Raw genomic sequence first — 27,485 nt, 5'->3', positions numbered from 1 at the left:
CAGGACACCGACTTGTCGCTCTACGAGTTCTAAGAGCTTGTCGACATGTGAAACACTTTCGATGTTGGTTACAAAGACCGCGCTCCCTTTCACGACGAATCCGTGGGTGATCTTCGAAACAAATATAATTTGCAAAGTTCCTTGCTGTCGATGCTGCCAGCCGGCTTATGGCCGCATTTCTTGCAACAGATGGGCATTGGAACTCTCCATATCTAGTATATGAAGACTACCATCTATTCCACAGCAAGCCTCCGCATGAAGCTCGCCTTCAGACTTACCACGCCAATTCTCTTCCGACCGTTGTGTGGTACCATTCACAAAGCTATTTTGTCGCCATCTGTCCTCCTTGAGATCAATGTCTGGTGCAAAGGGATGTCTGGGTGGTCCGGGGTATGCGACCTACGACTCAGACTCTGTGCCCGGTTTACCAATATGCTGGAGCCATCTCCAGAGCAAACATCTCCCTAGCATGTTTAATTACCAAACTAATTGGGTATCCGAATTGTCCCAATGGTCGGAATTGAGATATTCTGATCCAAGCCTCGTACTTCGCGAGGGCACCAAAGTATCGCTCAGACCCATCTACCGCGCTGTCGGCAGGCGAGCTGCCCGAGACCGGGGCCAAGCTCGACCCGCACGGACTGGTGGTGCCGACGTCCTCGGAGGGCCAGCAGCGGGGAGAACCCATCCGCCGCGTATGTGGGAAATAGCGTGCAGCCCCCACTCCACCCCGGCAGGCGAACCACGGACCAAGACAAGCTGGTGGAGATGTTGACAGATCAAGCACATCTGCGAAGGGAAGCAAGAACCACGTTCTCTACAACATGGATTACGTACAGATCAGAGAAGATATGTCGCCGATTTGGGGGCTTATCGTGCTCCCGGGCGCCTCCAAAACGAGCACCACAAGCACCACAAGCACCACGATAGATTCTGTCATGACAACCCGTGCAGCTCATACAAGCTTTGGATGCAATGGACCATCCCTCTCATGGTCAGCTTGATTTTAAGAACTCACAAGAGACTTCTGTTATGTTGTCTGCTACCACATACGGGCGTTGGCTTCAAGTATTAGACGCACAGAGGCAACCTCAATCTCATCCTGGGGTGCGGCAGCGTCGAGATCACCACACATCCCTCGTCTTGTTCTTGTCCTCGATCACAGGGAGAAGCAGTATCGAAAGGCGAGAAAGAAATGAGATACTCTGACTACTTATCCTTTGGGTGTGCCGATTGAGATGCAGTCAGTCAACTCAAGATGTTGAAGTGGTAACGAATTGCATCTGACCCTTCGTTCTCATTACATCTCTCGAATCTCATACAACGGCTTCTACGCAATACACTATCCGTCCATCGTGCCTTTCAGGTTACATGAGAAGGGTCTGGGACATTGTCTCCCGTACAACCAATCCCCCTCAATGCCAAGGTCTGCGCACTGCTGTCCTTAGATTCGGCGCATGTTGCCGCTCAGAAGCATTGTGAACAATGTGGCTGCATCGCTGTGAAAGAAAATCCAGGCGTGAAGTAATCTGTTGCAGCTCCGCTTCAGACAAATTACTCAAGTCAACAGGCGGCGATGACACAACCCGAAAAGTTGCATTTAAGCGACACTTGGGAGTGCCACCTTCCTAAAGGCATGGCCATTGAACGAGCTTCATGCCATAATACAAACCATGTATCACGAAGTACAAAGGCATGGAGGAACCGTTGCCTCCTTAAATGAATGGGCCGAGGGCATTGATCCGAGAACATATCGGAAGATGATACCTTGGCACCAGGATCTCATCAACGCATGTGGGAGATATAAAACATATCTTGATATAATAAACCCGACTCATGAAGCCTACTTTGAGTATGAGCGCCAGATCGACAGAGAAATGCTCGGTGGCACTACCGAAACTCGTATGAGACGCCTTCAACGGCTTATCCAAGGGTTGATCAGGATACTGGGCGACTGTGTGTATACAGCGACCCTCAGAAGACATTTTCAAGGTCGATAGCCCATCCAAACGTCGACTCTGTCGTTTGGTCACCTCCGGTGCCGGGATTGAAGTGTAAAGAGAGACTTAAGGCACTGGTATGTGCCTTAAATGAAGTTTGACATCCTGCTTGTATCTCGCTTTCATCGGATATGATTCATTTCTTATATATCACTCCGCGAATACATAAGGGTTTTTCCGCACTGCCTTGCAAACACACAATTCAGCACCAGCACGCTTAGCCCCTACCTACGGCTTTCGCATGGACAAAAATTGCTAAATCCCATACAATTAACCATGCTCCTAAAAGAGTCCATGTGAGCCTTTATATTTGCTAGGTTCGACAGGAGAATGCAGGAATATCCGGGCTGCCTTGTACGTCTCACATATGCTCCGTGAGTTGATGTGGTATACTAAAATGTGTGGCCCTTCGTGTAGCTGGAAATCCGCAGCTTATGGTGCATGGGGATATAGCACATGAGTGGAACGAATTAAGCGAGTGAGGGGGCGAGGAATGTGAGAGATACCGAACAGAAACATAAACACAATATTGAAAAGAAGAGATCATAGAAATACTCTTGAAATTTATAGATCAATGAGCTCGCAGGTGTTGCTGCTATGCCCGAGATAAGTGAGCACGGGAGTGTAAGATGGGTCAATAGATATTTCCGAGGATTCTTCCAGAGACATGACTACGACTATGATTAGTAGAACTTGAAAACAGGTAACGGATTGTGATCTACGGACTTGTCAGGCCACGACAGTCTTGTCGCAATATTAGACGAAGGATATAGTGTGAGTATTCGCCTTTACAAACTGAGTTAGCCTTTGCCTTGAAAGAATCTCAGACTTTCAAGAAGACGCGAGATAACTCGATGCTTTCCCATTCTAGATAGCTTGCAGGCCTACCATACCAGGCGCACCAATTGGTCTAGTTAGCATGAAATTTGGGTGGTTTGTTAGGCTCATTGAACTGAAAATAAGCGAGGTAATGCAACTTCAAATAAAGACCCTGCCTGTATTCATGCCATTTTTTAGGACGGCCTTCGTAGATACTTTCGTAAACCCCAATGATTCACGCAGACTGACGTCCCACTGACTTAGGACGGTTCCCACCCTTGGATTTCAACGCACAATGTCAGTAGGCTGGGAATTTCACACGAGCAACGGGCTCAACCTCTAATGAGGATTAGACTCTTCATCGTAATCCTCATAAGGAATACCCTTCTTACAAGGTGGCTCTCGGGCCATATTGGCCCAGTACCCTAGTCGCACCATTGAATTAGCCTCCGAAACGCCTTCCAGAATTCTTCCAATGTAAATTCATCCTCATACTTACTACGGTAATTAATCCCTGCCTCGCGCACGGCGTCCCTGGCGCTATTCAAGTTCGCATTTGCCTGTTCTATATGGCCATCGATAGCCTTGGTATTCTCAAAGGCGTTTTGGTATGTACAAAGAACATGAAGCCGTGCCTCAGTCGCACTGGTTGATATCGAAAAATTGGTTAGTTAGCCATAACCAACCCTCATATCATATATAGGGTGAAAAAGAAGATGGGAGAAAGGGAAGGAGATGCCAGACGCTTAATCATACCTGAGGGCCACTTTTCCCCACTCTATTGCCAAATGTACACGTTTGAACCGCCAATCGCTGGTGTCTGCAAGATCTTCATCACCGGCACTCCGATAATTGACGAAAGCCAACTTCTTGGCGTTTATGAGTTGGACAAAAAACTTATACTCTTCCCAGGCTGAAATAAGGGACTGTGGCCATGGGTCCATCTTCGCAAACGCCAGCGGATCAATCATTTGGGCCCATTCTCTTAGGGATTGAATGGTTGTGTGGTGGGATTCTATCTCGTGAAACATCTCTCGGATGATCTTGTGTAGATTGTTTAAAGGCCGGAGAATTTCTGCCTCTTCGTCCGACTCTGCTCTGGCAGTGATGGAGGGATTTGAGTGCAACCTCATTATCTAGACGGCTGACTGTTCACGATAAATGGAAACTTGTTTGACAAGAAAGGTAGGATAAAAATGATATGCTTTTGCAACCTGTATTGTCTTTGTAAACGTGGCAGCCAAATATGGTACGGCTTGGATACGAGCGAATGAGGAAGATGCTCAATGAGTAAGGCAAGTAGTATCAGAGCGAATGTGTTATAGTGACATTGAATCAGTCTTCAAAGGCGGTATATGTGACATGGTATGTGAATACACAAGCAAGTGGAGGAGGGCTCCGAATACAAGTGAATTGGACATATAATTCCTATTTTCAGTTTCAATAGCTTTCCCTATAAATAAGAAGAATGAACAAACACCAAGATTCCAGTGATGCCGAATCATTTTGGATTAGCGAAAGCTGCTCCTTAAATCTAAAAGTGGTACCCAAACCATACTGGACGCCCCTGGTGGGAACATCTGAATTTGAAATTGAAATATACTATCATTAAATGGCGTATTCTCAGATATACTGGATAAGTGTCGACTATTAGTGAGACAGGGTATGTAAAGCAACCTGGAAATATCTGCGTTATGTTGTTAAGGCACATGGCTGTTATTCCAGGCATATGGGCATCGAGGAGTGGACTCCTACCCATTGTTCTCGCGCCACTAATGCTTAATATACGGCATCTCGAGCGTAATAATTCTTCCTCACAATGTGGATGTTATGTTGGTTTAGTTCATAGAGCAGAGCAAATTGTATATTAGTCCAGGAAGATTCATTGATGGAGATTTAACGGGCGATCCAAATATATCTTCATACCTTCCGATGCTTTCCACTCTTTCATTCTGTGAGTGTCATGTTAATACCAGTTTGAATTCGTTGGGGAGGTGAATTCGTAGAACGATAGAGCACTTAGTATCTACTAACCTAGTGAGTAGTCAAGGTACAGCAAGTGTTATGGTTAGTTCCTTCCCTCCTTCACCATAGATCCATAGGCCCTTCAGAGGGTTTATTCAATTTTTACAGTTCTAGCCCGTCATGGTGAACGGCCGAGGAACTATTGTAGCTGCTCCTAATAGTTAACTAGTCAGTTAATGGTGGCGCTTATGTCATCGAACTAAGCGCCTTAAGAGCAGGCTGTCTGTCAATGACTCTATTACCTCTTTACTCTCGGACTCCTACCTTGCAATCACCTGAGACACCAAAAAACTCTTTTACTTTTCCTTAGCCTTTGCTGGCTTCTTTCACCATGACTTCTGTTACGGAATTAGCTGCTATCGACGAAGTCATCCCCGAAGTCTCAACGACGGATGGCTCGAACCTTTCAGCTGAATCTCAAAGCTTATCGGCAGATCACTCGAACCCCGCGAACCTGTGGGGAATCCTACTGGCAGATAGCTCAGAACACTCAGGCTTGTCTGGAAGCATACTGACAGATGATACAAAACTCTCGGACTTTTCTGAAAGCATACTGACGGATGACTCAAACCTTTCGGACTTGCCCGAGAGCCCAACGACGAATAGCTCAAACTTCTCGGACTTACGCGAAAGCCAATTCACAAAAGACACCTGCCATTCGGACTCACATATACACCTTGAAACCCTCCCAGCAGAGCTGAGAGTACAAATTCTTGATTTACTGGACTTGGAAGGGCTCGAAGCGCTGGTTCGAGCATCTCCCGTCTATCATGACCAGTATCTTCTCGATCGCAAGCGTCTCCTCTTCGCATGCCTGAAGATCACTCTAGGAAACATGTTTATTGATGCCTGCGCTGTTCAGGAGACCAGCTCGCTGAGCTTCAGACGGGCGCGCAGCATGGACACTATTTCGAGTTTCGTTCAGTCTCTCCGAAAGAAGCGCGCCCCGCCCCCTGACGCCACTCAAATAAAAGCTTTCACATTGAATGACACCATAGACATGGTGACCTTTTACCGCTTTGTCTTAAAGCCCTTTGCGCGGCACTATTCAGAGTGGGCATTGAGCAATCTGGCAAAAGAGCCTGAAACATCACATGCTAAGATCAATGAGCCTCCGAGTATCACTGAAGAACACAGAATAATCCGCGCTCTGTACCGCTTCCAGTTATTCTGCAACCTATTGGGTACAGGTCCACATAAGCACACGGATAAAATTGATATTTTCGAACCATGGATCAAGTTCGAGTCTCACGAAGTGCTGATGATGCTAGAGAGTTTGTATGAGCCTTGGGAATTGGAGGAGATAAACTGCGTCAATGTCTTTGCACAAATCAAGGGCCTGGAAGTCCTAAAGTCTGTCACCTGGGATTTCCATGAAACTAACCCGAAGTTTGCTGACCAGAATCGACCGCCCACTCCGCGGGGAGCATTTGATATTAAGAGTAAGCCCCTGGATGTGCAACTTTGCGGCTACGTAATTTTGTGACCTGATACTAGATGTTAGCTAACCGCGGGCAACCCATGATAGACTACGAAGACTCTTATCTTATTGGGCTTATAACACAAGGTCTCGATCATCTCCAAAAGATCTTCTTCGAGATTCAGGACCACTCACGTCTAGTTGCTATAATGGAGGAGAGCTTGATTCTTCGCACATCAACGTTTATATGTGCATCCGGCCTTGGCGCGCTCGATTACTTAACACAGGACGATCGCCGTATTGTGGCACCTTCTGAGCGAGATGAGAGGGAGGAGCGGAGAGAGCCATTGCCATTCAGGGGGGACAAGGTAGACGAGTCGGACGGAGCGTACCCGCCATTGGCATGGACGCTATTATGGAAAGGAACGTACAGCAATATGTTTGGAAACTATATACCCGATGAGATTCCCAAGTGGGGGTACGTTATGTGGGATGCGGCCCGGTTAGAGCGCACTGGTGCAAAGGAAGTATTGCTAAGGCAGTTTGTTAGTTCGTTCTGGGATGAAGATCAGGATCCAAGAGACCAAAGAGAATTTTTATAAGTTTATGCGAGGCGCTTTTCTGCTTTTATATCATTAATCACTGAAGTATTCAAATTAGACCTGAGAATTAGCAATGAAGCCGAACCTCCGATGCGGATCCTCTAAGCAGAAAGTAGACACTAGAGTATACTAGTAAGCGCACGGCGATGGTTTCGATCCATGTGTGATGAGGAGGCCGAGCAACAACTCTTTCTATACTTCTGGGTCAACCAACAGTCTGACTACTTGGTTCATTGTAATACCACTATTCAGCCTAATGTCACTGTGTGCTGCTTGGATAAGACGAATAGAGAAATGCAGGATCTGGATGCCGACCGACGGTAGTATGCGGGTAATTAGCGATCATCAGGCAAGCTGATCTTTGATTGGGGTGACACAACAGGTGGACGTAGCGACAATAAAAGCACTGGAAAACCACGAATGTATACTCAAATTCTCACTAGATTGGACAGCCTGGCTGTGCTACTTGCATCGGTGCAACTGCCGCTTTGTTGTGCCTGATTGTCGATCATCGGGCGGAAGTAGCACCCAACGGGAGCACAAGATCCATCATTCATGGGACTACGTCAAATACTCTTTCGCTTCTAATGTGAAATGACAAATCCTTGATTCTTCAACCATCGGCATGTTCACGAGAAATCTTTACTAAAGTGTCCTGAAGGACTGCTAGTAATTGACTATCTTGGCCGTGCAGAACAGTGGAATGGATCATTTACTGGTCGCATGACGTTCCCCGGCGCATCATGGGGTGACATAAGCAACACCGAAGATGCGGGGTAACACCCCTGTAGACGCCAGGAGCACAAGCTGGAGCTCCCTTTAAAACAGACTGAGAGGTACCTGCTCTGTCCACATTCTTCTCCTCATTCAAATTCTTAATGCTAGCTGCGCAGGAACGCAACCAACTCCCATAACACCCTCTACGCATCCACAGCCCTTCATAGTCCGTATTTATTCAAGAGTTAACTACCCCTCTATCAGCGAATCTCCCCTCACCGCCAGAACACATGAATTACATAGCCAAACGGCCTACATTGAGGTCAAAATTGTGTGCGGGGTCAGCTTTCGGTCGCCACACCAGGAGCTATTCATACGTTCCTTGGTCCTGTCCGTGGACTCTTCGACATATGAAATATAAATTCGCGATAATCATAAGACAATTGCATTACTCCGTCAATGGTTCGACACTATAGATCCTATAACCTACCGCAAACAATGTCCTTGGTCGGGGGAGCTCACCGATGCTTATGAGCATTATAAATACCTTGACAAGATCTTTATCCAGAGAAAGGCAATCTACATGAACGAACCGCTGTTGACAATTGAGGCCACCCCTGATCAGCATGTGAGGTCTATACAGTTGGCCATTGAGTGGGGGGAGGCTGCTCTTAGGTAATTCCTAACCCATCTCCTCTGGCTCTGGTGACACCAGTCGCGATCAAGACAGTCTTACTTGCAATCATGCTAACGTATCTGGTTCATGCAGCTCAGCCAAGGCGAGAATCCACGTCCTCGCAAACTATCGAAACGCCTACGACGTAACAGTTATCCACTCTCACATAGAAGAGGCAGAAAGGCATCTGTTCAGTGCCATGAGTGCACTGCGCGAAGCAAGAACGAATTTTCAAGGTACAATACTCCCTGCCCTTGAGTTTTGGAGACATTGCATGGCTAACTGGCCTGATTGTATAGTAGCAAAGACCGACTACAAGTTCCCTCTACCGCCTGTCCTATGCCAACCTGATCTATATCCACACTATTCAGCATCATTCATTGACCTATGCTTGGGCGTGCATGTTGATCCCACAGTATAGCCAGGGCTGGTGCCCAATGCTTCTATTGCTTCCTCTCTTTTCCTCTCTTTTACGTCTCTTTTTCATGACTTTGATATTTTCTTTAGCTGGCTGTTGTTTCCTTTGTTCACATCATAGATTCCCTCATACACATCTGAGATGTGAAACGTGCAAGTCACGTTTGTGCTATTTGTTTCCATTCAATCACGCTGTCATGATCTGCATTGCTCCGAGCTGGCTCTTGAATTTTTTAGCGCTTGTTGTCCCTGACCTAGGTCATTTCATCAAATCTTCATACCCTTCTGATCACGTCGCTCACTGAGCTCGGTGCTTAGTAAAACCAAACATTCGTGTGATAAACTTTTCATGGCTCTCTCCTATTTCCGAAAGAAATCTCCTGATAAGTAGAGAGCGCCTCAGTTAAAGCTCCGGTCGGTCGGATTCACTGGTGCACGCTTACAACGGTCGCGTATGTTCCTCCTTACTCAAAGAAGCCATTAGGCATGCCAATTACCTCGCCAATCTGACTTCAATCATCAAAAACGTCTAACAAAGTTATCACAGCGACAACAAGCTCACATTTCCATCGCTGTCAATTTCCATCTCAAAGCTTATCAGCGGGCAACCTTGCGACCGGCTAGTCACATGCGAGGGGCCGTGGCGCAGTTTCACCCCCAGTGACAAAGGTAGCCCATCAGTCAGCCTTGACAGCTTTCCCTTGTTTATTATCCTCAGATCGCCTCTCCACAGTGTGGAATTCCATCCTAGAATGGATCGACACTGCTTCTACACAACCCAGTCTACAAAAATGTCGAACATTTCCATTAATTCACCCGACCCGACCCCATACAGCTCTCCCAAAAGAAAACAAACAACAGCCAACGCAGCAAAAACATTCCCTCTCTTCTCCTTCCTCCCCGCCGAACTCCGACACCAGATCTGGCAATTCGCCCTTCCAGAACCCTCCCACCCTCCCTCCGCCTTACTCCCCCATAGAAAAGGCTGCTGGGTCGCCAAACCCATCCCCTACACCGGGGAATTGGGACAAGTCAACGACCCCAATGGCAACTACGAAATAATATTCGACATGGGTCTACTGGACCGTGTACAGATCCATACTCCCCTACTACACGTGAACAGCGAATCCCGAGCCATTGCGCAGAAATGGGCGTCAAATGTGACTGCTCCACGAAGAAACTGCCTCAGTGAAAAGCAGATCCAAGATCAGATGTACAATGATGATGATAGTAGCGAAGATATACCCCCCTTCTCCCGCCAATTCGACATAGACTGCGACCTTCTCTACCTCGTCCCGAACAACATCGTGGATTTGATCCTCGGGGCAGGGGACCGTCTCGAGCAGCCCGATATGAATGGCAAGGCGGCGAGAGTGGTATTTTCGTTGCCGTTGGCGGTGGTGAGTGAGGAGGTTATCTGGTTGAAGGATGAGACGCTTCTGGAGGAAATCATGGACTTATTTTCGATCTTGGGACTGATTCATCTTGTTGTGGGGGAGCAGCCGAAGTGGATGGAGGGTGGAGTGCAGAAGTGGTGGGATTTGGAGTGGGTGTCCAAGAGGGCGTTTGTTTGGCAGTGGATGGAGAGTAAGTTTGTGGAAACGGGGGGAGCGAGGGTTGAGAGCGATGAGGTGCATGAGAGGATGGTGTATTGGTGTGAGCGGATGGGGAAGGTGTTGCAGAAGAATAATAGGACGAGGTTTGAGATGAGGATTGTGAGGGCTGTTAGGAGATGATGCGTTTGTTTGTTATTGCGTATGACTATGATATCCATAACTACATTCATCTCACATTTCGTACCTGAGAACCCTGAGTCTATAGAACCCACTGTATACTGTGCTCCATGACTCGGGTCGGGCCGTCTTCCGAGCCAGGGATGCGATTCGATGAATCATTTCGTACCTCAAGTAGTACAGGGTAGAGTATCTACGATCTGCATTCATCATCAAAGACAAACTAGTAACAACCACTCGTAAAACTGATCATCCACGAACAGCTGACATCTAAACCCGGGACAACGTAAAACTAATCTCATCACATAAATGCCTATAATCCCAAATAGAGACCAAACCCCGACGACACCTCATCAAACAAGCAACAATCTTCCAAAGCAAGTACCTCGACTAAACTCCAACTAATAAGCATAAACCCCCGATCTAAGTAATCTAGACCCGATCCATGATGTCATTCCCTAACCCCTCCATGGTACACCATCCGAAACCAGAAATTCCCTCAAACAGCACGATCAACCCCGCCCCATAAATCCCTCGATAAACTCCTAAGTCCGTTACACCAATCCATCAAGCGCGAAGGATTCCAATTCCGCACAGCTGATTAACATACATACGCATCTAGACCCCATCCTTGCGGCAGTCTTAGTAATAATATACCCGGACACGGAGCTTAGCATAATCCCCACCCGCTAAACTCCCCGATCGGAGCTATGCGGTGATAATATCGGTGTTATCAGGGGATTACTACTACTTAGTATGTGCTTACTGATAATTAAACCCTGCTTTCAAAATCAGAGAACCTTATAGCAGTATAAATATATCCTCTTAGCCCATCCAACTCCTCCTCATCATACCAAACACTAACCATCTCAACCATCCAGTCTACTAATAAAGTCAACAAAATGTCCCAAATCCTCATCACTGGCGGCACCGGCTTCCTCGCCAATACTCTAATCGACGTGCTTCTCTCGCGCGGCCACAACGTAATCACAACAGTCCGCAGCGCAGAAAAGGCCTCCCAGCTCCGATCCCTCCGTCCAGATATTCCTTCACACCGGCTCACCATCAAAATCGTACCCGACATCTCCCTCCTCTCTGCTTTCGACTCCGCCGTGGTCAATAATCCCCCTCTAACAGGGGTAATCCACACCGCGAGCCCCTTCCACTACAGCATCGACAACATCAAAAAGGACATGCTCGACCCGGCTGTCAACGGCACGATTGGGATTCTCCGCTCAGTGCATAAATATGCGCCCACTGTCAAGAAAGTCGTGATTACCTCGTCGTTCGCGGCGATGTGGAATCCCAGTAAACCTGCTGGAAGCAAGTACTCCGAGAGTGACTGGAATAATGTTACGTGGGAAGAGGCGGTTAGTCCTGCGAATGCGCAGGGGCAGGCAGGGTATCGGACGAGTAAGGCGCTTGCGGAGCGGGAAGCGTGGGGGTTTATGGAGAGGGAGAAGCCGTCGTTCGGGTTGACTGTTATGAATCCTTCGTTGATATTTGGGCCTGTGGTGCCAGGGTCGTTGAGGAATCTGGGGGAGGTGAATACGTCGAATACGAGGATTAGGGATTTCGTGGCGGGTAGGTTTAGGGAGAAGTGTCCTCCTACTGGGAGTGCGTTTTGGGTGGATGTTAGGGATGCGGCGATGGCGCATGCGGTGGCGTTGGAGAAGGGGGGGGAGACGGATGGGAAGAGGTATTTTTTGACTTCTGGAGGGTTTTGTAATAGGGAGATTGTGGAGGTCATTGGGGAGGAGTTTCCGGAGGTTAAGGGGGGGTTGCCGGTGGGTGAGGCGTTGAGGGATGGGGAGTATCCTGAGGGAGGACCGAAGTATGGGTTTGATAATGGGGCGTCGGTTAGGGATTTGGGGTTGGTTTATCGCGAGTTGAGGGAGAGTGTGAGGGATACGGTGCTTAGTTTGAGGGGGGTTCCGGAGTAAATTTGATTGTGTGTATTGGATGATAGAGATGGTGTCTACGACAATTGATGAATAGAGCTTAATGATATCATTTGGGATCTGAGTGCTGTGTGTTTGTTGTATGGGATAGAGAAGGCTCGATTTGCTTGTTATTGAGGAATAGCAATATTGATTTGTTTGTAGAATCTCGGGATTTCCGAGCTTGAGCCGCGACCTAGGCTTCTGTTTCGGTTTCAATGCTAATCTTGGTTCGCACGATTAGATAAGGATTTATAAGTGAGCATATTTGTTAGATTCTCCACTTTTCGCCTCATCGAAGGATTGAAGAGAACCGTAGTGGGGTGAAGCTATTCGTTCTTGTTTCGTAACGCTTCATCCACAATCGATGATTTCACCCAGGCCAGTCGGTGCTGGCTCAAATACTAACCGACATGAACATCCGGGGAGTAAAATTATGTCGTATGATCAGCTGCATGACATATCTTCAAGGCATGGAATGTCACCTAAGCGTATGTAGCTGAGTCCATATCCCTCCGAGGACTCTTGAGGCCAAGCCGGGAGTCCCAGCGCTAGTCGCCACTATCCCGTATACAGTTGGTCTGCATACGTACGCCTGTAGTCTATACGAGGCTGAAGACAGCAGGATATTGATCTTAAGTCGGTCATTGGTTTGTTTTTGGACCCCAAATCCCTAAGGAACTTAAGCTTAGGCAATCATGTTGCGTAGTGGGGCTTATGCAGTTGGGTGAAGAAAGCTCCATCGAGGACTGAAGATATAAAAGCAGGACTGTTCTCTAGTCAAGAAAGTATCTAGTTTCCTCATTAGCTTCTCAGTACTCAAGCGATCATTCTTACTCACCATGAAGTCGTCTGTTATCTCCGCCTTGGCTCTGGCCGCTGGTGCTCTTGCCGCTCCGTCTGCAGAGATCGAATCTAATCTTGAGAAGCGCAACCCCAGCGGATCTTTCAGTCTGTATGCCTGGGGTGTCGCCGCTTCAGGACTCAAGTTCTTCTATTCTGACGGTACATCTCCTTCTCGAGTCATTTCGTAAACTAACCGCTGACATTCGCATCAGGTCTCGCCTACGCCGGCGACTCATCTCTCTGGCCCTATGGATCCGTCACCACCGACGTCACCTGTCAGCATTCCCTTCAATCACATACAAAGAACGATCTTACTAACCATGTCTGCAGTCGTCATCACCGACACCGAACTCATCACCACCGCCACCACCGACGGCGTCACCCTCGACTCTGACACCCTGTTCTATATCCGTCCCACAGCTGACGAGATCCTGCCTGTTGGCTTCACCGGCAACGGAATCGATACGCCTTCAGATGCCGTCACTGATGACTTCATCTTCTATGGCTCTTATCTCATGTGGGAGGAGTCATCGGGCGAGTTGAGCGATGTTTTCCGTCTCAAGGAGACCAATGTCTCCGATGTTTATCAGGTGTACTGGGACACGTCGAGCTTGGATGAGAGTGGGTATTATTATCCGACTGTTAAGGATACGGCGCCTTCTAGTTAGATTGGAGGACCGTTATCGGTGAGGATGGGGGGTGTGGCTCGAAGGGTGCTGTGCGATTAGGGGTTCTAACTAGCAGGGTAATAGTAGTTAGTCAATGTGAAGAGAGCGGAGATTGCTAGATCAGTTGACTCACCTGCAGGAAGACCTGACACAGTTGAGCTGTTTAGATTATGACTCGGGTATTGCAATTCAATATGTTGGTTTGAGGATACGACGCGTTGCGACAAACGGTCTCGGTACTCTGGGTTAGTTGATAGGCAATGACTAGGCTAGTTCAGCGGACAGCTAAGACGACACGTGCTTCTGAACAAAGACCTCGCGTTTTAGCGCTACGTCTTACCACATACGTTGGATCCAATAATATGAGTCGAGAAAAAAAAAGAAAAGAAAAGAAAAGGGTAGTTTGGTAGTCGCTTTGCTTGGAGATTCTGTGAGAGAACTGAAAGCGAGTACCGTTCAGATGAATATAACGAGCAACTGGCTGGAAGAAAAAATCTCAGTTCAGTTTCTGCAGAATAGGACACCATGGATGACAGTGAGGAGAAGATAAATCATATATCAATGTGAAGAATTTTGTCCTAGCTAATTATTATCGTCCATACATATGTGCACATGACAAATAAATCTTGAGAATGGAATGGCAAAGGGTATTTCGAACAGCAATGGGAGTGAATATGAGCAAGAAGAGAGGTTGCATGAGCAACGGATATCAGAGCCAGCGGGATAATCTTAACAGAAGCGACACAGCACGTATTCACAACAACATCTCCAATGGAACTTAAGCCCATTTTCCGAGAAGAGCCATAATACCAGCACCCCAGAGCATGGTGATAACCATGAATGCCAACCGCTTGTTGTCTTGAGAGCGGTGAGGATCGAAGAGGAAGTCTCTAGCCAAAAGCTCAACCAGACCAGTGTAAATCAGGATACCCGCAGAAATGGCATCCAGAACACCGGAGACCACGTTGGCGGTGTACGAGCCAGAGTTGTATGTAGTTCTGACACCGAGACCAATAGCGATCGAGATGGGTGTAGTCAATCCGTACAAGCTGCAAAGGATCCACGGCAGCCAGCTGCCCTTACGGAAGGGGATGGCGGACATACGAGCTCCAATACCCAGACCTTCGAAGGACTGGTGGAAGACAAGGACCGGGTAGAGCGTCGCGAATTCGTCGCCAGTGACTCCCAGGTTCAGACCAATAATGACGGAGTGGAAGATGACACCGAACTCGAGAATGAGGAACGCGGCAATCTGTTGCTTGAAGGACTTCTCGATCAATGTGTCACTGGTGGACAACTCCTCCACATCAGCCTCGCCCTTTCTAGTGTTTCCAGGCGACTCCTTGTCTACAGTCGAGTTATCCACTGCGCTAGTCATGATGGGCTCGGGGTCCTCTCTGCAGACGCCATACTTGACTTCGACATAACGCTCGGCACCGAAGTCAAGGAGGAAGATGCACATGAGCGAGGTCAGGACGATCGCAGGGCACCAGGAGTAATCGGCCCAGTTACCAGTCATTCCGACGCATGACTGCGGGCCGATTTCGGAGTATGCGGGGTCCAGAAGATGGATGAAAGCCGTTGCAATGATGACACCTGCACCGAAGTAACGAGCGAAGAGGTAGACGTAGAGTGGAATATGCAGCCTGGGGACGCGCTTGGCGACGACGGGGAAAAAGGTCACTGCAGTTGAAACGGCAAAGATCACGAAAATAGCCGAGATGCGGGCACCCAACTGGCCGTTGTAGTCATTTTCTGACTTGTTGAGATAGCAAATAATCTCGGTTGGGTCGGCCGTGTCGAGGTCGACATCATTAGGATTGAACGACATGTTGGAAAGATTGAGGATGAATGTCACTCAGATCAAAGAGGATAAGGAAAAGCAGAATTGGATGGCTCTGATCATTTCCTCTGTTTGGCACATCCTTGCGTCACGGTCTTATATGACGGGAGTGCGTGGCAGAGATTTTCCAGGTGAGGACCTTGTGAGGACCTTGAGAGCGTGGACAGGCCCGGTCTCCGACACTAACAAGGTAGCCTGCCTCTGACTCGTTTCCTCATTTAACTTATCTGGTCATTGCTTTTGCAAGTGTCAGCCAATGACTGAGTCAATTTCATTTGTAAAATCCCACCTTCTGCAGCATCCTCATGCAAGAAAGTCGCTCCTAGAGCAGGTATCTTCTTCGGGAGGAAATCGAGTATGGACCATCACCAGCTTACCCCCATCACACCACCATTTGATTCCACGCTGTGAACAATGATCAGGAGAGGGAATTGGAGCAGGTAGGACCTTGGTGGAAAGTCAGCGGATAAAGAACGTTGGTAATGATGATGAGGGTGATGGTGATGGGCTGTCAGACAGGTGCCGTGGATACGGGTGGGGAGGAAGCGAGGAAGATGGTCGGCGGAGAGATTAAGCCCAGCCCACCTCAACCGGGCCTGGCCTGGATTTAGCATGGTTTTGGCCTCCACTAAGGCACCGGATCCCTCGTCGCGCATACCACCGGTTGGCCCGATCCATTGTCCGCCCCCTCTCTGCTGCGTGCATAGCCTGGTTGGTGTGCCCCTGCTGCCCAAACCCAGATTCAGCCGTGATATCGGATGTTCCCCGACGGATGCTGTGAGGTATTTGCTTACTTCTCGGCGACCAAGCAGGTACTCACACCAGTCCACCATCTTCTTAACCCAATCGCAAGCCTTCTATTCACGGTTGTCTTAGATGGATAAGGAACGCCTTCAGGAAGATTTGATCATTCCCTACTTCATAGGGGACCACTCGGCAGCGGCTAATACAAACCTAGAAAACGCCACAGTTGATCGAACTGATCAGGAAACAAATCCGAAGTTGGCGCTGTTAAACCCAAGCGAAACAGTGGCCGATGGCTGTCAGTCTCCTACACACTTTCCTCTTAGCTCTATTCGCCCTCGTGAACTAGACCTCGCTAAGTCTCTAGCCCCATCTCTTACACTAATCCTGAAGTTTGCCTTCTTGCTTAACCCGATCCTTGTCGGTACACCAGGCTGGTAACTTGTGAGTGACTGATAGTAGTACCTCCTACCTTCAGCATTGCCGCCATCACTCAAGGGGATCAAGACCACATACATGGACAGGGACAGGAACAATACGAGATACATAACACGCGATTATAAAAAGAGTCTTTTGCAGTGTGCAGTACGTGACGCTGTCAAAACCCCCTTGCGTCTTGGCCCCATATCGCACTGCGATGATGCAGTCATAATCTAGCTTAACCGAGCTCTCCGTCGGCAGATGCATGCTGTAAAGGTCCACACAGTTGAGACCCCTGTTTCAGTCCTCCAAAGTCTATAATACTTGAAATCTCTTTGGCTATTTGTGGGTCCTGCCAATTGAGTCACGTTGGATGCTTCCTATCGGGGAAAGCTCCGATGCGGAATCCGCCGCCAGCATGTGGATGATGCATCTCATGCTGCACACAGCAAACGAGCTCAGTGTCTCTTACGGCTCTTCCCGCGATTATCTCGAACCCTTCTCTAGTGGAGGTCGAGTTAGTGAACGCGACTGGTATCAACCCTGTGGAGTTCTGTCTAACGTTTCACTACATGCATTCGACACGTGCATCTGCATCGGGTCTGCAGGTGCTTGATGCCGTTGCGGTTATAATAACTCTATATATGTTTAACCTATTTACTGCGGATCAATTGTATCCTCCAATTAAGTCTTTTCCATTAGATTTGGTACACCTGAGGCTTAAGTGTAGGTGACATGATAGAAAAGACAACTAAAATCATGAATCCATATCATCAAGGCATCCAAATCACTCCCACTTGCGCACCCAAATTTCCAAATTCACCATCCCAATATCCTTAGAATGTTGCCTTCAAGCCAGAGACGCAGCCTGAAATTGGTGGTATCGGCAGAGATGGCTGAGGGGCGGTTGTAAGGTCATGGCCGGGAAGTGAGCATCGACAGCATTTAATGCTAATCACGATTGAGTCAGTTTCCTCTGGTTTACAGAACCGGGTGGCTCCAAATTACGGGTTACTCACGCTGCAAGAGGAGCAGGAGCAGCTGGAGCAGTTGCCAGAGCAGCAGTTGCAGGAGCAGGGAGACATTTTGGCAAAAGTTGGTATGGAACCGGTGAAAGATGTACTAATGTAGTTTGAGATTGGTTTTGCTTTCGCTTGAGAACTTGAGAACTTGAGTTGTGTTGATGAGAAAAGATCGAGCAACAGAGGCACGACGGCCTATTTATGTCCTTCCAGAGCAACCAGTTTCATCCATCGTGCCATTTCTCTGCGCTATCCGCGCGTTATGACCATCCCACGCTGCACCAAGCATGACGGTGCAGCCCCTCATCTGGCTCGAGTCGGCTGTGGGGTGAGGCAGCTGAATGGCGAGTTACATAACAGCTGCAACAACTCTCGTAGCACGGTTAAACCTTGGTTAGTGAGATAGCGTTGCCTGACCTTGTTTCCCCACCATAGGCCTGACCAGAAAAGACGCTAAATGTCAGCAGCCGTCGCCTGGAGTGGATTCTAATCACGGGTTGGTGAATGATGATCAACCTCCTTCATCCCTGTCATCTTGGACACCCTGCCAGGTGAGAGAAGACCAACATTCATGACCGAAAGGAAGGGAAAGATCGAGAGGAAACATTGTGCGGGAGTTGAGAGTCAGAATACTTATAAAATGGAGAGAGAATGAGCACCTTGAGAGCATGAGCACCTTGGTGGCACTCACGTGTCTTCCCGGTCACTCAAGGTCCTCATTCTGCTCTGTCTCCTTTTCCTACTCTCTCTGGCGGCCTGAAACGCTCCGAAGTGCCCCGGTGTGTCTGGTCTCTTAGTGACCAACAATTCCTCGCCGCTTTTGACTAGTGCAGGTAAGAGTTTTCGGCCTCGAGATTGGCGAGGTCGAACTCCAAATCCGGATAGCAGGGTACTCACACAGTTGACGCTACAGATTTCGATTCGTACTGCTTACCCACCATGAGGCACCTTGCGCACGTATCACAATTCAGCTGGACGCCAACTTCGCAGTCATCAGAATAGAGGCCAGGCATCCGTGGTGCACCTGCCCCCACTGACATAATGAGGTCTATTGCAGCTTACGAGGACGGAGAGGACGGTGCGCTCTCGTTTCTTTTTCTTCTCAAGTCACGAAGGAGAAGTCCACTTGCGAATGCTTCCGGTCCTCTCCTATCCACCAATCGGTGGCACCGAAAACCCTGGATATAAGGAGCAATACGTTCACTGTAGTAAAGAAATCGAGTCATACGGTTCGCGACACTCCACACACCTTCCGCGGTGTGTCATTAATATTGCCAACGGCATCGTTTGCACCTGATGCCTGTCTCAGATGCTGAGCCCAAGTTACGCCAATCAAAAGAGTATGCGCTACTTTCAGACCAGTATGAGGCCAGTTTCCCATACCTTACTTTGAGGACTTATTGGCAAGGGACTCGTCTGGATGCAATGTACCCACTGTGGCTTCGTCTTGCATCCTGCTTGAGTGGTCGAAATCAACAAGGCAGATGGGTTGCATCCTTTTCGCATTAGTCGAGTCCTTGGAACGTGCATTCCGCGCCACTCAGGTTAGCGTGTATGGACTCGCATCCTGTGCAACGCGTGAACTATTCATACTCAGCTCGAGGGAAGTTTCTGTCCAGAGAAACAGCGTGATGCAAGCTCTTGATCCCTTTCACAGCACTTTCCAAAGGAAATGGGGGCTGCCTCCCTGCGAGACACGGGACAGGTGCGCTGATGATCCTTGTCTGTCAGATCTGACTAGTCCTCCTGGGAGCAGAAAGTCACAATAAGTGACTATGAGTCCGGCTAGGGCGCTTCCCTGAAAAATATCCCTCTGCACTGGCTCTACCGACATCCCGGCTCCTACCACGGCTCAGAAGCATCCAGTTATGTTATCGATTCCAGTCGCTCAAACAGTATACTTCCCGGATTCGGGCCTCCTGTTGGTGCCAGGCTATAGACTAAGAAAGTAGAGACTTCTGATGTGCTCCAAATTTGGAGGATTTGGAATAAATCCTGTTTATAGACTAGCACAAACGTGTGATTTGTCCCGGAAGCCACGGAGAGGAGGCGCGTAATCCTATGTGCCTGAGGCAGTTTATTTTACCACCCAATAATCTGCTGGACCGTCCTCTGAGTTCGATCTTCTGTGGCTTCCGCTTCACGGCACTCTGTAGATTCTAGTGATAATTGATGAATGATGATGCTACGACTGGGAATATTGGGACGCTTATCAGCAGCCGCAAGACAGTCTATCCAAGAAATTGAGGCGGCGCGGGGGCTTTCCTAAGCTCTGCCAGCCTCCTGTGTTCTCCACCTACAAACACTCAGTCGGCAAATTCTGCAACATTGAATTCTTCATGCTAGCATGTTGATATATTATATTGTTGCCTTTCTAGATTTGACCTCAGTTATATACGTCTAAAATTTGGTTCTCAGCCTCCATCCACCAGCAACGCCCCGCGCAACCACGAATGCAGCACACGCCGCAAGATACAGGATCCCACCGAAAAGTATCAGTCCCCAGAAAGCACCCCCATCCCTTTCTTGTATCGCTCCCGCAATAGGAATTGCAGTCAGGGTCCCAAAGCTCACCAGAGTGAACGTCGTTCCGTTTCGCTTGCCGATGTCCTCAGTCCGACATACCTGTGCGATACAAACGGGTGTCAAGCTGATAGCCGCGCCACTCCAGAAACCGAACATAACCGAGTACGCGATAATGGCAGCATCGTTCGTGCCAGCATTATACCACAATGCAAGTGTCATAATAGCACAAACTAATGCAGTGAAGGCCATCACGTTGAACCGTCCGAGTCTATCGGCGAGAAGTCCCGGGAATGCGCGTCCGGGGATGGCTCCGACATTGAGGAAGATGCACAGTTTGTACGAGAGTGACTCTCCAATATTGGCATATAAACCGTAAGAGCAGAGATAGGTATAAGGTACGAATACAGCAAATTCGACCATCCATACTGCAAGCGTGGTGAGGGCATAGTTGGGTTCTCGCAGGGCGCGAAGGTCGATCGCCACGCCACGCTTTGCGTCGGGCTTGAGCCGTGTCTTCAGAAGAAGGCATGCAAAGCCGCATAGCACAAAGCAGATTATTCCAATGATGCGCATGGCCCACGCGAACCCTAGCTTCGGGGCGACATACAATATGATGAGGGGAAAGAAGACGCCCCCGAGTCCGCCAGCTGTACAGGCAATTCCGGTGGCAATGCCACGGCGAACATTGAACCAGTGCCCGATGGCGGAGATAGCAGGAGTGAAGAGACAGCAAGATGAAAGGCCGCCTAGAACACTAAAAGAGAGCATAATTTGGTAGTATTCTGTTTTGCGTTAGTAGTCCCCTCGAACAATCAAGAATGAATGCTAACCTGTGCTCGCACTGAAGCAGAATACCGCGACCACCAGTCCAATTGACCCCGGAATTACAACCGGCAGCGGTCCGTGGCTGTCAAATATCGGACCTGTCGGCGTCGTCAAATCAGCCGCTGTGCTTGATGTGTGCATAATGGGATGAGAAACATACCGACCTGGGCGCCTGCAAAATATAGGAAGAAGCTGAAGACGCCAAAAATCCATCCAACACTAGATTCAGAATATTCTGAGAGCTGGTGGGTAGATGTCCACGCATGTAGGACTGATATGGTGTTCAGCAATCCCATTGACGGAACCATTGCACACCATGATCCCAGGACCACAAGCCAGGCTTGAAGGCCTCCCTCTGGATATTTCTCGTCGAAAGTGTCATCTTGTTCCTCCCTTGCTATTACCTGTGAGGCCGACTTCTCTATAGTTGCGTGGGCCCCCTGGTCCAGGCTATGGCGGGCATGGGTCTCAATATCAGCCATTCCCAGATTGGTAACTTTCGGATTACCCTCGGAGAATGGAAATGTTCGCACAAGCGCCCAATGCACTCTTAAGACGATTGAGAACTGACAGGGATACAGTACGGGTTACAGGAAGCCGGTTTAAATAGCCAGAAAGGGTCTATACAAAGGGTCTTCAGCCACTCAGCCTATTGAGCCCTGCATATTGGGCATCTGCTTTTGCGGGCCTGGACGCTGCAGAAAAAAAAAAAATTTGAGACAGCCCTTATCTCCGGAAGTGGGTATTCTGATAATAATCCCTAGTTTCTGGTTGGCCCGTTACGGGAACTTCCCCTTTTTCGGTAGCCGGCAGTCATCGCGGGAGGGCGCTCCCGAACTCCCCAGGAATTTACTGTCGTACCACATCGGGCCCCGCGACTCCGCGGTGGCTCCTGGCTGCTCTTAATTCTACCTTGTTGCAACTACATGGCTCTTGTCTATCGGATGCCTTGAACTATGGAGTGGCTCGTTTGGAGCCGCCCTATAAGGCTCGAGGTCAACCTTTCATCGAATTACGTAATTGCCGGCTCTTCTACCAGACGATTCTTCCAAGATGTATGCCATCGCATACTTGAGCTGCAGTGACCGCTAGAGCACATACTTTGTTGATGACACACAATCTGCCATCAATTCTTGGACTGCACGTTGTGATCGGTCAACTTCCTGGCTCGCAGACGGCGAAAGTTGGCTAGGAACCAGTCATACTTCCAACCGCTGCCAATGGTCGTGGAAGAATTAGTCATGGTAACCACAGCACGTAAAAGCAAAACCTTTCGACTTTGCTATTGTTCATATGATATGAATTCGCCAAGAGGAACATCCCAGTGTTGCATGCTGAGCTGGCTCTGGCCCCCAAACTGACTGCTCAAATAGCACTTAGCATTAGCTGCAGGGCTTGCACTGGATATCCCATATCCACCCCGGGTGATCCATACAAAAGGCATGGCTCATCTTTCAGACAGCCACTGGGCCCTAGCTTCCGGACACGAGCTGCATGTATGTAGCGACGGACAGTTCCCACAAAACCCCGACTCTGTCTTCCGATCCGATCCCCCCACTCGCTTTCTCGGGTACCAGCGCAGTGAACAAGCGGTCAACGGCTTCCTAAAATAGGCCTTACAGGGAAGTATTTGATCAGTCCTCCGAAGGTTCGGTGAATCTCCCTCTTCTCGCTATCAAGCCAAGATATCATCTACGAATAGCGCACAAGTACATGCAAAATCTTCAGAATAGCAGCGCCAATCTTGTTTATCCCTGTAGTAGGTTTCGTAGACAACTATTCTACTCGCATTGGCCCGGCAATCTCGGTACGCACTTTTCAGACTGCTGTTCATACCAGACATTTCTATAGCGTGCAGTCAAACAGAGGTCGAGTATGTCACGGTCCTTGCGCCACGTCATTATCCCGTGAAGCAAAGCGGATGTCTAGACTATCTTGATAGCTGGCCATCAAGCGTGACTATCCCAGAGAATACTCTCATGGACAAGGCTTAACAAACTAGCCAAGGCACTGCGCAACTGAATGGCCTTGATCGCGATCACAACTCCCGTGTATAACGAGAGATGCTGCAGTCTACATACAATTCTGGCCACTGTTCATAAAGTAGTGTGAGGTCCCATGACTTTCAACTCCCAGTTCCCTGTCCAGCTCTGGGTGATGTAAGCAGAATCACCTGAGGTCTCCTCGACCCACCGGCGGACTCTTTCCTCTTCGCTCCCCACATTGGCGGGTGCCAGGTTTCTAGAAAGTATGTCCTTCTGAGGTGTTTCCACTTCCTGGAATCCATTCAGGCCATCAAGGGGCCTTTGGGTCTTACAGCTGGATGATACCGATGTCTGTGTGCAGGCTTTACGTCCCTCATGGATTTCATATATACATGCCCAAGATCGAGAGTGGCGGATGGCGAAATCGCTAGCAGAATAGGTTTATGGATCGAATCGGCTAGTTTACAGTTTTATACTTTGCCACAGGTCGTCATCCTTCTTCGCAGTAGCGCTTGTTGCTGCTTCTACTCTTCCTAATACTTCACAGCTTAGGTGAACGTCGAAACAACAATGGCCCCAGCCCACACAATATCAATGCCACACCCTCAGCTGTTCGAGCGGCCGCGCATTACTACTAGTGAGGGCCCTTCGTTTTTCTTAGACTACTTGTCGCTTACGTGCGCCTGCTGATGTAGCAGATCGAGAGCGCAGAAACAATCTCCGTCTGTCCCCAGGTCCGGACGAGGTGCTGGTCAACCTAAAATTCTCCGGACTCTGTCACTCCACCCTTCATCAGTGGAGAGGTTAGCCTTATCCGGTCGAGGATTTGATGTCAAGTGCTGACTAGTCCAGGAAATTCTGTCACTAGGAAAAGGCATTGCGTCGGTGTGCAGGCCCACGGCTGTTGAAGCTTTCCCACATTATACTGACCTTGGGTATAAGATGCTCACGAGGGGACAGGTGTTGTGATAGCCGCTGGTAACGAGGTGGAGGACATTAAGATTGGTGATCATGTCGGTATACAGGTAATAACTAACACTGCTGCTTCATAAGTTTCCTCCTAATGTTGAATTAGTGGATCAATAGGACCTGTGGTGGCTGTGATGCAGATAAACGATCAGATTTCGTCTCGTGCCCACATCGCTCGAATGACAGGATATTCGGTTGATGGCACCTTTGAGGAATACTGTATCAGCCAAGCATGCCATGTCGTGCGACTCCCTAAACAATTCCCTCTTGATATTGTTGCCCCGGTAAGCTGAAGGTTGTCGTCAGTTACCCTTGATTCGCTAATATTCTAATCAGATTATCTGCGTCGGAACTACGTGCTTCAGAGCGGTACTGGAGAGTGACGCACAACCCGGTAGCCTTGTAGGTAAGTCTATATATGGAATTCTACAGTAACTGGGTCATACTTAACGCGATGAAGCTGTTGCCGGACCGCCAGGCGGACTAACAACATTGACATGTCAATACGCTAAGGCCCGCGGTTGTCGAGTTCTGGTTGTATCGACAGGAGATGATAGTGGGCTTCTATATAAGAAGAAGCTTGGTGTGGAGTACTATATAGACTACAATTGCTCAGCCGATATCGTGGCTGAAGTCCAGGGTATAAATGGCAACGGGCCCGACGCTGCAATACTGATAGAAGGATCAGGAGCACTTCTCAAAGGAGCACTTCAGGTTAGTCATTTTCTAAATGGTACCTGATATAACTACCTCCTCACCAATCCCAGTATGTGCAACACAGAGGAACAGTTGTCGTTATGGGCTTGCCTCCAGGGTCCCCAGTTGGAATTGACGTATGTAAGTTGGTGTCAAGGATGGCACAGGTCAAGGTTGTGCCTTACGGCGGAACTCGAGAACAGATAGAGGAGGCCATTCTTGTTTTTACCAAGGAGAGGTTCTACCAATCATGTCGTGTTTTTGCACTTGACCAGCTTCCTCAAGTTCTCAAATCTATGCAGAATGAGATGCCTGAAGGAACCTCCCCAGAGCCGGCGTTACATCATGGCGGTCAATTGCTCGGCGAAGCAGTCATTAAGATGCCGCATAGAGAAGCAACTCCCAAGCCCCAGACGATAGCATATCCACCGACTTTTAAGTCTACCTTTCATCAAACAAATTATAACATTGGCACATTTCTGGCTTACCGGTTGGAGGAGCTGGGTGTCCGCGATTACTTCGCTGTACCAGGTTTGTTTATCAATCAAATGTGTTCGTATCGCTTGCTAACACCTACTAGGGGATACTAATTTCTTCCTCCTTGACAATTTGCTGAAGAGCCCCAAGCTTCGTATGGTGACATGCTGCAACGAGCTGAACGCTGGCTATGCCGCCGATGGTTATGCTCGCGTTTCATCAGCCCGCATTGCGGTTGTTGTCGTTCCTTACATTGTAGGCAGCCTATCCGCTCTCAACGCTGTATCAGGTGCCTGTTCGCAATATGTTAGATTGATTGTACTTTCTGGTTGCCCTGCCACTGGCGTCGTTGATAGCGACAAATTCCTGCATCACGCCCCCACCGCAAAGAATAAAGATCAGGCCCTCCAGGCATTCATGGGAGTCACAGCTGCATCTGTCCGTCTAGAATCAGTTGAGACTGCCCCCGACGTACTGGATGACACGATAAGTAAATGCCTAGACTCCAGTCTGCCAGTCTACATTGAAATCCCCAATGATCTTGCTTTCGCTGCATGCACTCCGCCGTCGCCACTGAGCAGGAAGGTGAACTGGAAGACCCAACCACACGTCTTGAAGGAGGCCGCAGAAGCAATTACAGGCATATGGAACTCATCGAAAAGACCTGTATTATTACTTGGAAGCTTAGCAGGTCTATCTCTCCCTCGTCTTCATATTGAACTTCTAGCAGAAAAGCTTGGCTGTGCGGTTCTTTGTCAGCCCGATGGCCGATGCATCGAAGAATCTCATCCGCAGTATTGCGGTCAGTTCTGGGCTGGAATGACAAACCCGGAAGGTGAGCACATCGTCATGAGCTCAGACCTTTGGCTAGTCATTGGTGGGAATTGGTCCGATCTTCATGTTGTGATGAGTAGCCATAAGCAGGAGAACTATCGCATGATTAACGTAGACAAGGACTGGGTCGAGCTACCCGATGGAAAGCATATCAAGCCTGTGAATATTGGTGCATTGGTAGCGCAGCTCATCATGTCTGGAATGAAACCTAAGACCGAGTCAATTCCGCGACCCAAGCCACTTCTTGGTTGTTTGCCTCCCGACGAAACGGAGACACCCGAGGCACCCTTGACTTTAAGAAGCAGTATCAGCGGTATTCAGGGACTTATCAAGGGGCATGACACGTTGCTCTGCGACGCAGGAGAGTCATGGCTCATCGCTAATCATATTCTTCTTCCCCCTGAAGCCAACTGCCATCTACAATTTCCGTATTGCTCTATCGGATGGGCATTACCTGCTGGATTTGGTTCCCAACTTGCTCGGACACGGGGTCGATCAATCATCCTTATTGGTGATGGAGGGTTTCAGATGACAGCGCAAGCAGTTAGCAGTATGATTCGTTATAAGGCTAACCCGGTTATATTTGTTTTCAACAATCTTGGCTACCAGATTGAGGCAAGTCAAGTGAGAATACTACATGAACCTCGCTGACAACTAAATAGACCGCTATGCATCAGGGGCCGTATAATTACATTGCCAACTGGGACTATGTCAAATTAGCCAGTTCTTTCTCCTCGAAACCTCACGCTCCGTCTCACAATCCCTACGCCAGCAAGGAAGATGAGGAGCGAGAAGGAAGTCCATCCATGTTCGCCTTGAAAATCAAGACTATCGGAGATTTGAGGCAAGCACTGGATAGAGTGGACGAAGAACCGGACAAACTCGCGTTTTTAGAACTCTGCATCCAACCCAATGATGTAACTGACGACCTCAGGCGGCTCGGTAGAATGATGGCCGATCGGAGCGCGGAAGCGTCAAGAGAATCTCAGAGTCCCGACACCGAAGAGGTGGATGAGTAGAGCATAGGCATGGATATTGTGATGGCAGATCTGGGAGGCTTTGACTAGGTTGCTATGATCTGCTTGGTATGCGATGAGCTCTTTACATGTCTATCGTATAAATGTATTGGAGATAGAATAAAGATGTTGTTTGCTACACCTTCGAGTCACATAATACCACTAAAGGCGCATCGTGGGTCACGGACAGAAGTGGTGTTTTATAATTGCGTTGTTAGATTCTGATCCAGGTCGTCCAGCAATCATTTCTTATGGGCAATTTCTT

General features: G+C 48.7%; 11 protein-coding genes across 11 annotated transcripts, besides 1 other annotated feature; 7 read left to right on the top strand and 4 right to left on the bottom strand.

Moving 5' to 3' along the window:
* Window positions 1-424: 424 nt before the first annotated feature.
* Window positions 425-940, bottom strand: An01g01700 (hypothetical protein; the record flags this gene model as incomplete). Its single annotated transcript, XM_059746043.1, has 2 exons — window positions 425-789; window positions 838-940. The coding sequence occupies 2 exons, from the start codon at window positions 938-940 to the stop codon at window positions 425-427; spliced, it is 468 nt and encodes a 155-aa protein (XP_059603078.1).
* A 733-nt stretch (window positions 941-1,673) lies between these two features.
* On the top strand, window positions 1,674-2,717 carry An01g01690 (uncharacterized protein; the record flags this gene model as incomplete). Its single annotated transcript, XM_059746035.1, has 5 exons — window positions 1,674-1,956; window positions 2,001-2,077; window positions 2,318-2,374; window positions 2,571-2,624; window positions 2,691-2,717. 5 exons carry the CDS (start codon window positions 1,674-1,676, stop codon window positions 2,715-2,717), a joined length of 498 nt encoding a protein of 165 aa, XP_059603077.1.
* Window positions 2,718-3,158: 441 nt separating this feature from the next.
* An01g01680 (uncharacterized protein) lies at window positions 3,159-3,952 on the bottom strand (the record flags this gene model as incomplete). Its single annotated transcript, XM_059746029.1, has 3 exons — window positions 3,159-3,244; window positions 3,319-3,464; window positions 3,576-3,952. 3 exons carry the CDS (start codon window positions 3,950-3,952, stop codon window positions 3,159-3,161), a joined length of 609 nt encoding a protein of 202 aa, XP_059603076.1.
* Window positions 3,953-5,175: 1,223 nt separating this feature from the next.
* Window positions 5,176-6,866, top strand: An01g01670 (uncharacterized protein; the record flags this gene model as incomplete). The annotated part of the gene is made up of 2 exons (XM_059746021.1): window positions 5,176-6,286; window positions 6,349-6,866. The coding sequence occupies 2 exons, from the start codon at window positions 5,176-5,178 to the stop codon at window positions 6,864-6,866; spliced, it is 1,629 nt and encodes a 542-aa protein (XP_059603075.1).
* Window positions 6,867-8,166: 1,300 nt separating this feature from the next.
* An01g01660 (uncharacterized protein) lies at window positions 8,167-8,680 on the top strand (the record flags this gene model as incomplete). The annotated part of the gene is made up of 2 exons (XM_059746016.1): window positions 8,167-8,258; window positions 8,353-8,680. 2 exons carry the CDS (start codon window positions 8,167-8,169, stop codon window positions 8,678-8,680), a joined length of 420 nt encoding a protein of 139 aa, XP_059603074.1.
* Window positions 8,681-9,467: 787 nt separating this feature from the next.
* An01g01650 (uncharacterized protein) lies at window positions 9,468-10,523 on the top strand (the record flags this gene model as incomplete). Its single annotated transcript, XM_059746009.1, has 2 exons — window positions 9,468-10,263; window positions 10,498-10,523. 2 exons carry the CDS (start codon window positions 9,468-9,470, stop codon window positions 10,521-10,523), a joined length of 822 nt encoding a protein of 273 aa, XP_059603073.1.
* Window positions 10,524-11,311: 788 nt separating this feature from the next.
* An01g01640 (uncharacterized protein) lies at window positions 11,312-12,352 on the top strand (the record flags this gene model as incomplete). The annotated part of the gene is made up of 1 exon (XM_001388566.3): window positions 11,312-12,352. One exon carries the CDS (start codon window positions 11,312-11,314, stop codon window positions 12,350-12,352), a length of 1,041 nt encoding a protein of 346 aa, XP_001388603.3.
* Window positions 12,353-13,191: 839 nt separating this feature from the next.
* An01g01630 (uncharacterized protein) lies at window positions 13,192-13,863 on the top strand (the record flags this gene model as incomplete). The annotated part of the gene is made up of 2 exons (XM_059745993.1): window positions 13,192-13,354; window positions 13,526-13,863. The coding sequence occupies 2 exons, from the start codon at window positions 13,192-13,194 to the stop codon at window positions 13,861-13,863; spliced, it is 501 nt and encodes a 166-aa protein (XP_059603072.1).
* Window positions 13,864-14,641: 778 nt separating this feature from the next.
* On the bottom strand, window positions 14,642-15,694 carry An01g01620 (uncharacterized protein; the record flags this gene model as incomplete). The annotated part of the gene is made up of 1 exon (XM_001388564.1): window positions 14,642-15,694. The coding sequence occupies one exon, from the start codon at window positions 15,692-15,694 to the stop codon at window positions 14,642-14,644; it is 1,053 nt and encodes a 350-aa protein (XP_001388601.1).
* A 2,180-nt stretch (window positions 15,695-17,874) lies between these two features.
* Window positions 17,875-17,955: a sequence feature (Short protein (An01g01610, CAK43532.1) was converted to a misc_feature.).
* A 2,337-nt stretch (window positions 17,956-20,292) lies between these two features.
* On the bottom strand, window positions 20,293-21,725 carry An01g01600 (uncharacterized protein; the record flags this gene model as incomplete). The annotated part of the gene is made up of 3 exons (XM_059745983.1): window positions 20,293-21,200; window positions 21,249-21,365; window positions 21,404-21,725. The coding sequence occupies 3 exons, from the start codon at window positions 21,723-21,725 to the stop codon at window positions 20,293-20,295; spliced, it is 1,347 nt and encodes a 448-aa protein (XP_059603071.1).
* A 2,073-nt stretch (window positions 21,726-23,798) lies between these two features.
* On the top strand, window positions 23,799-27,223 carry An01g01590 (uncharacterized protein; the record flags this gene model as incomplete). Its single annotated transcript, XM_059745976.1, is given in 9 exon segments — window positions 23,799-23,905; window positions 23,940-24,031; window positions 24,171-24,253; window positions 24,304-24,481; window positions 24,534-24,603; window positions 24,658-24,911; window positions 24,965-25,424; window positions 25,474-26,828; window positions 26,867-27,223. Coding segments are annotated over 9 exon segments (2,956 nt in total), but the record flags the coding sequence as incomplete, so codon positions are not given.
* Window positions 27,224-27,485: the final 262 nt, after the last annotated feature.

Source organism: Aspergillus niger, assembly GCF_000002855.4.
Source record: "Aspergillus niger supercontig An01".
Taxonomy (NCBI): domain Eukaryota; kingdom Fungi; phylum Ascomycota; class Eurotiomycetes; order Eurotiales; family Aspergillaceae; genus Aspergillus; species Aspergillus niger.
This window is presented reverse-complemented; position numbering and strand designations above follow the sequence as displayed.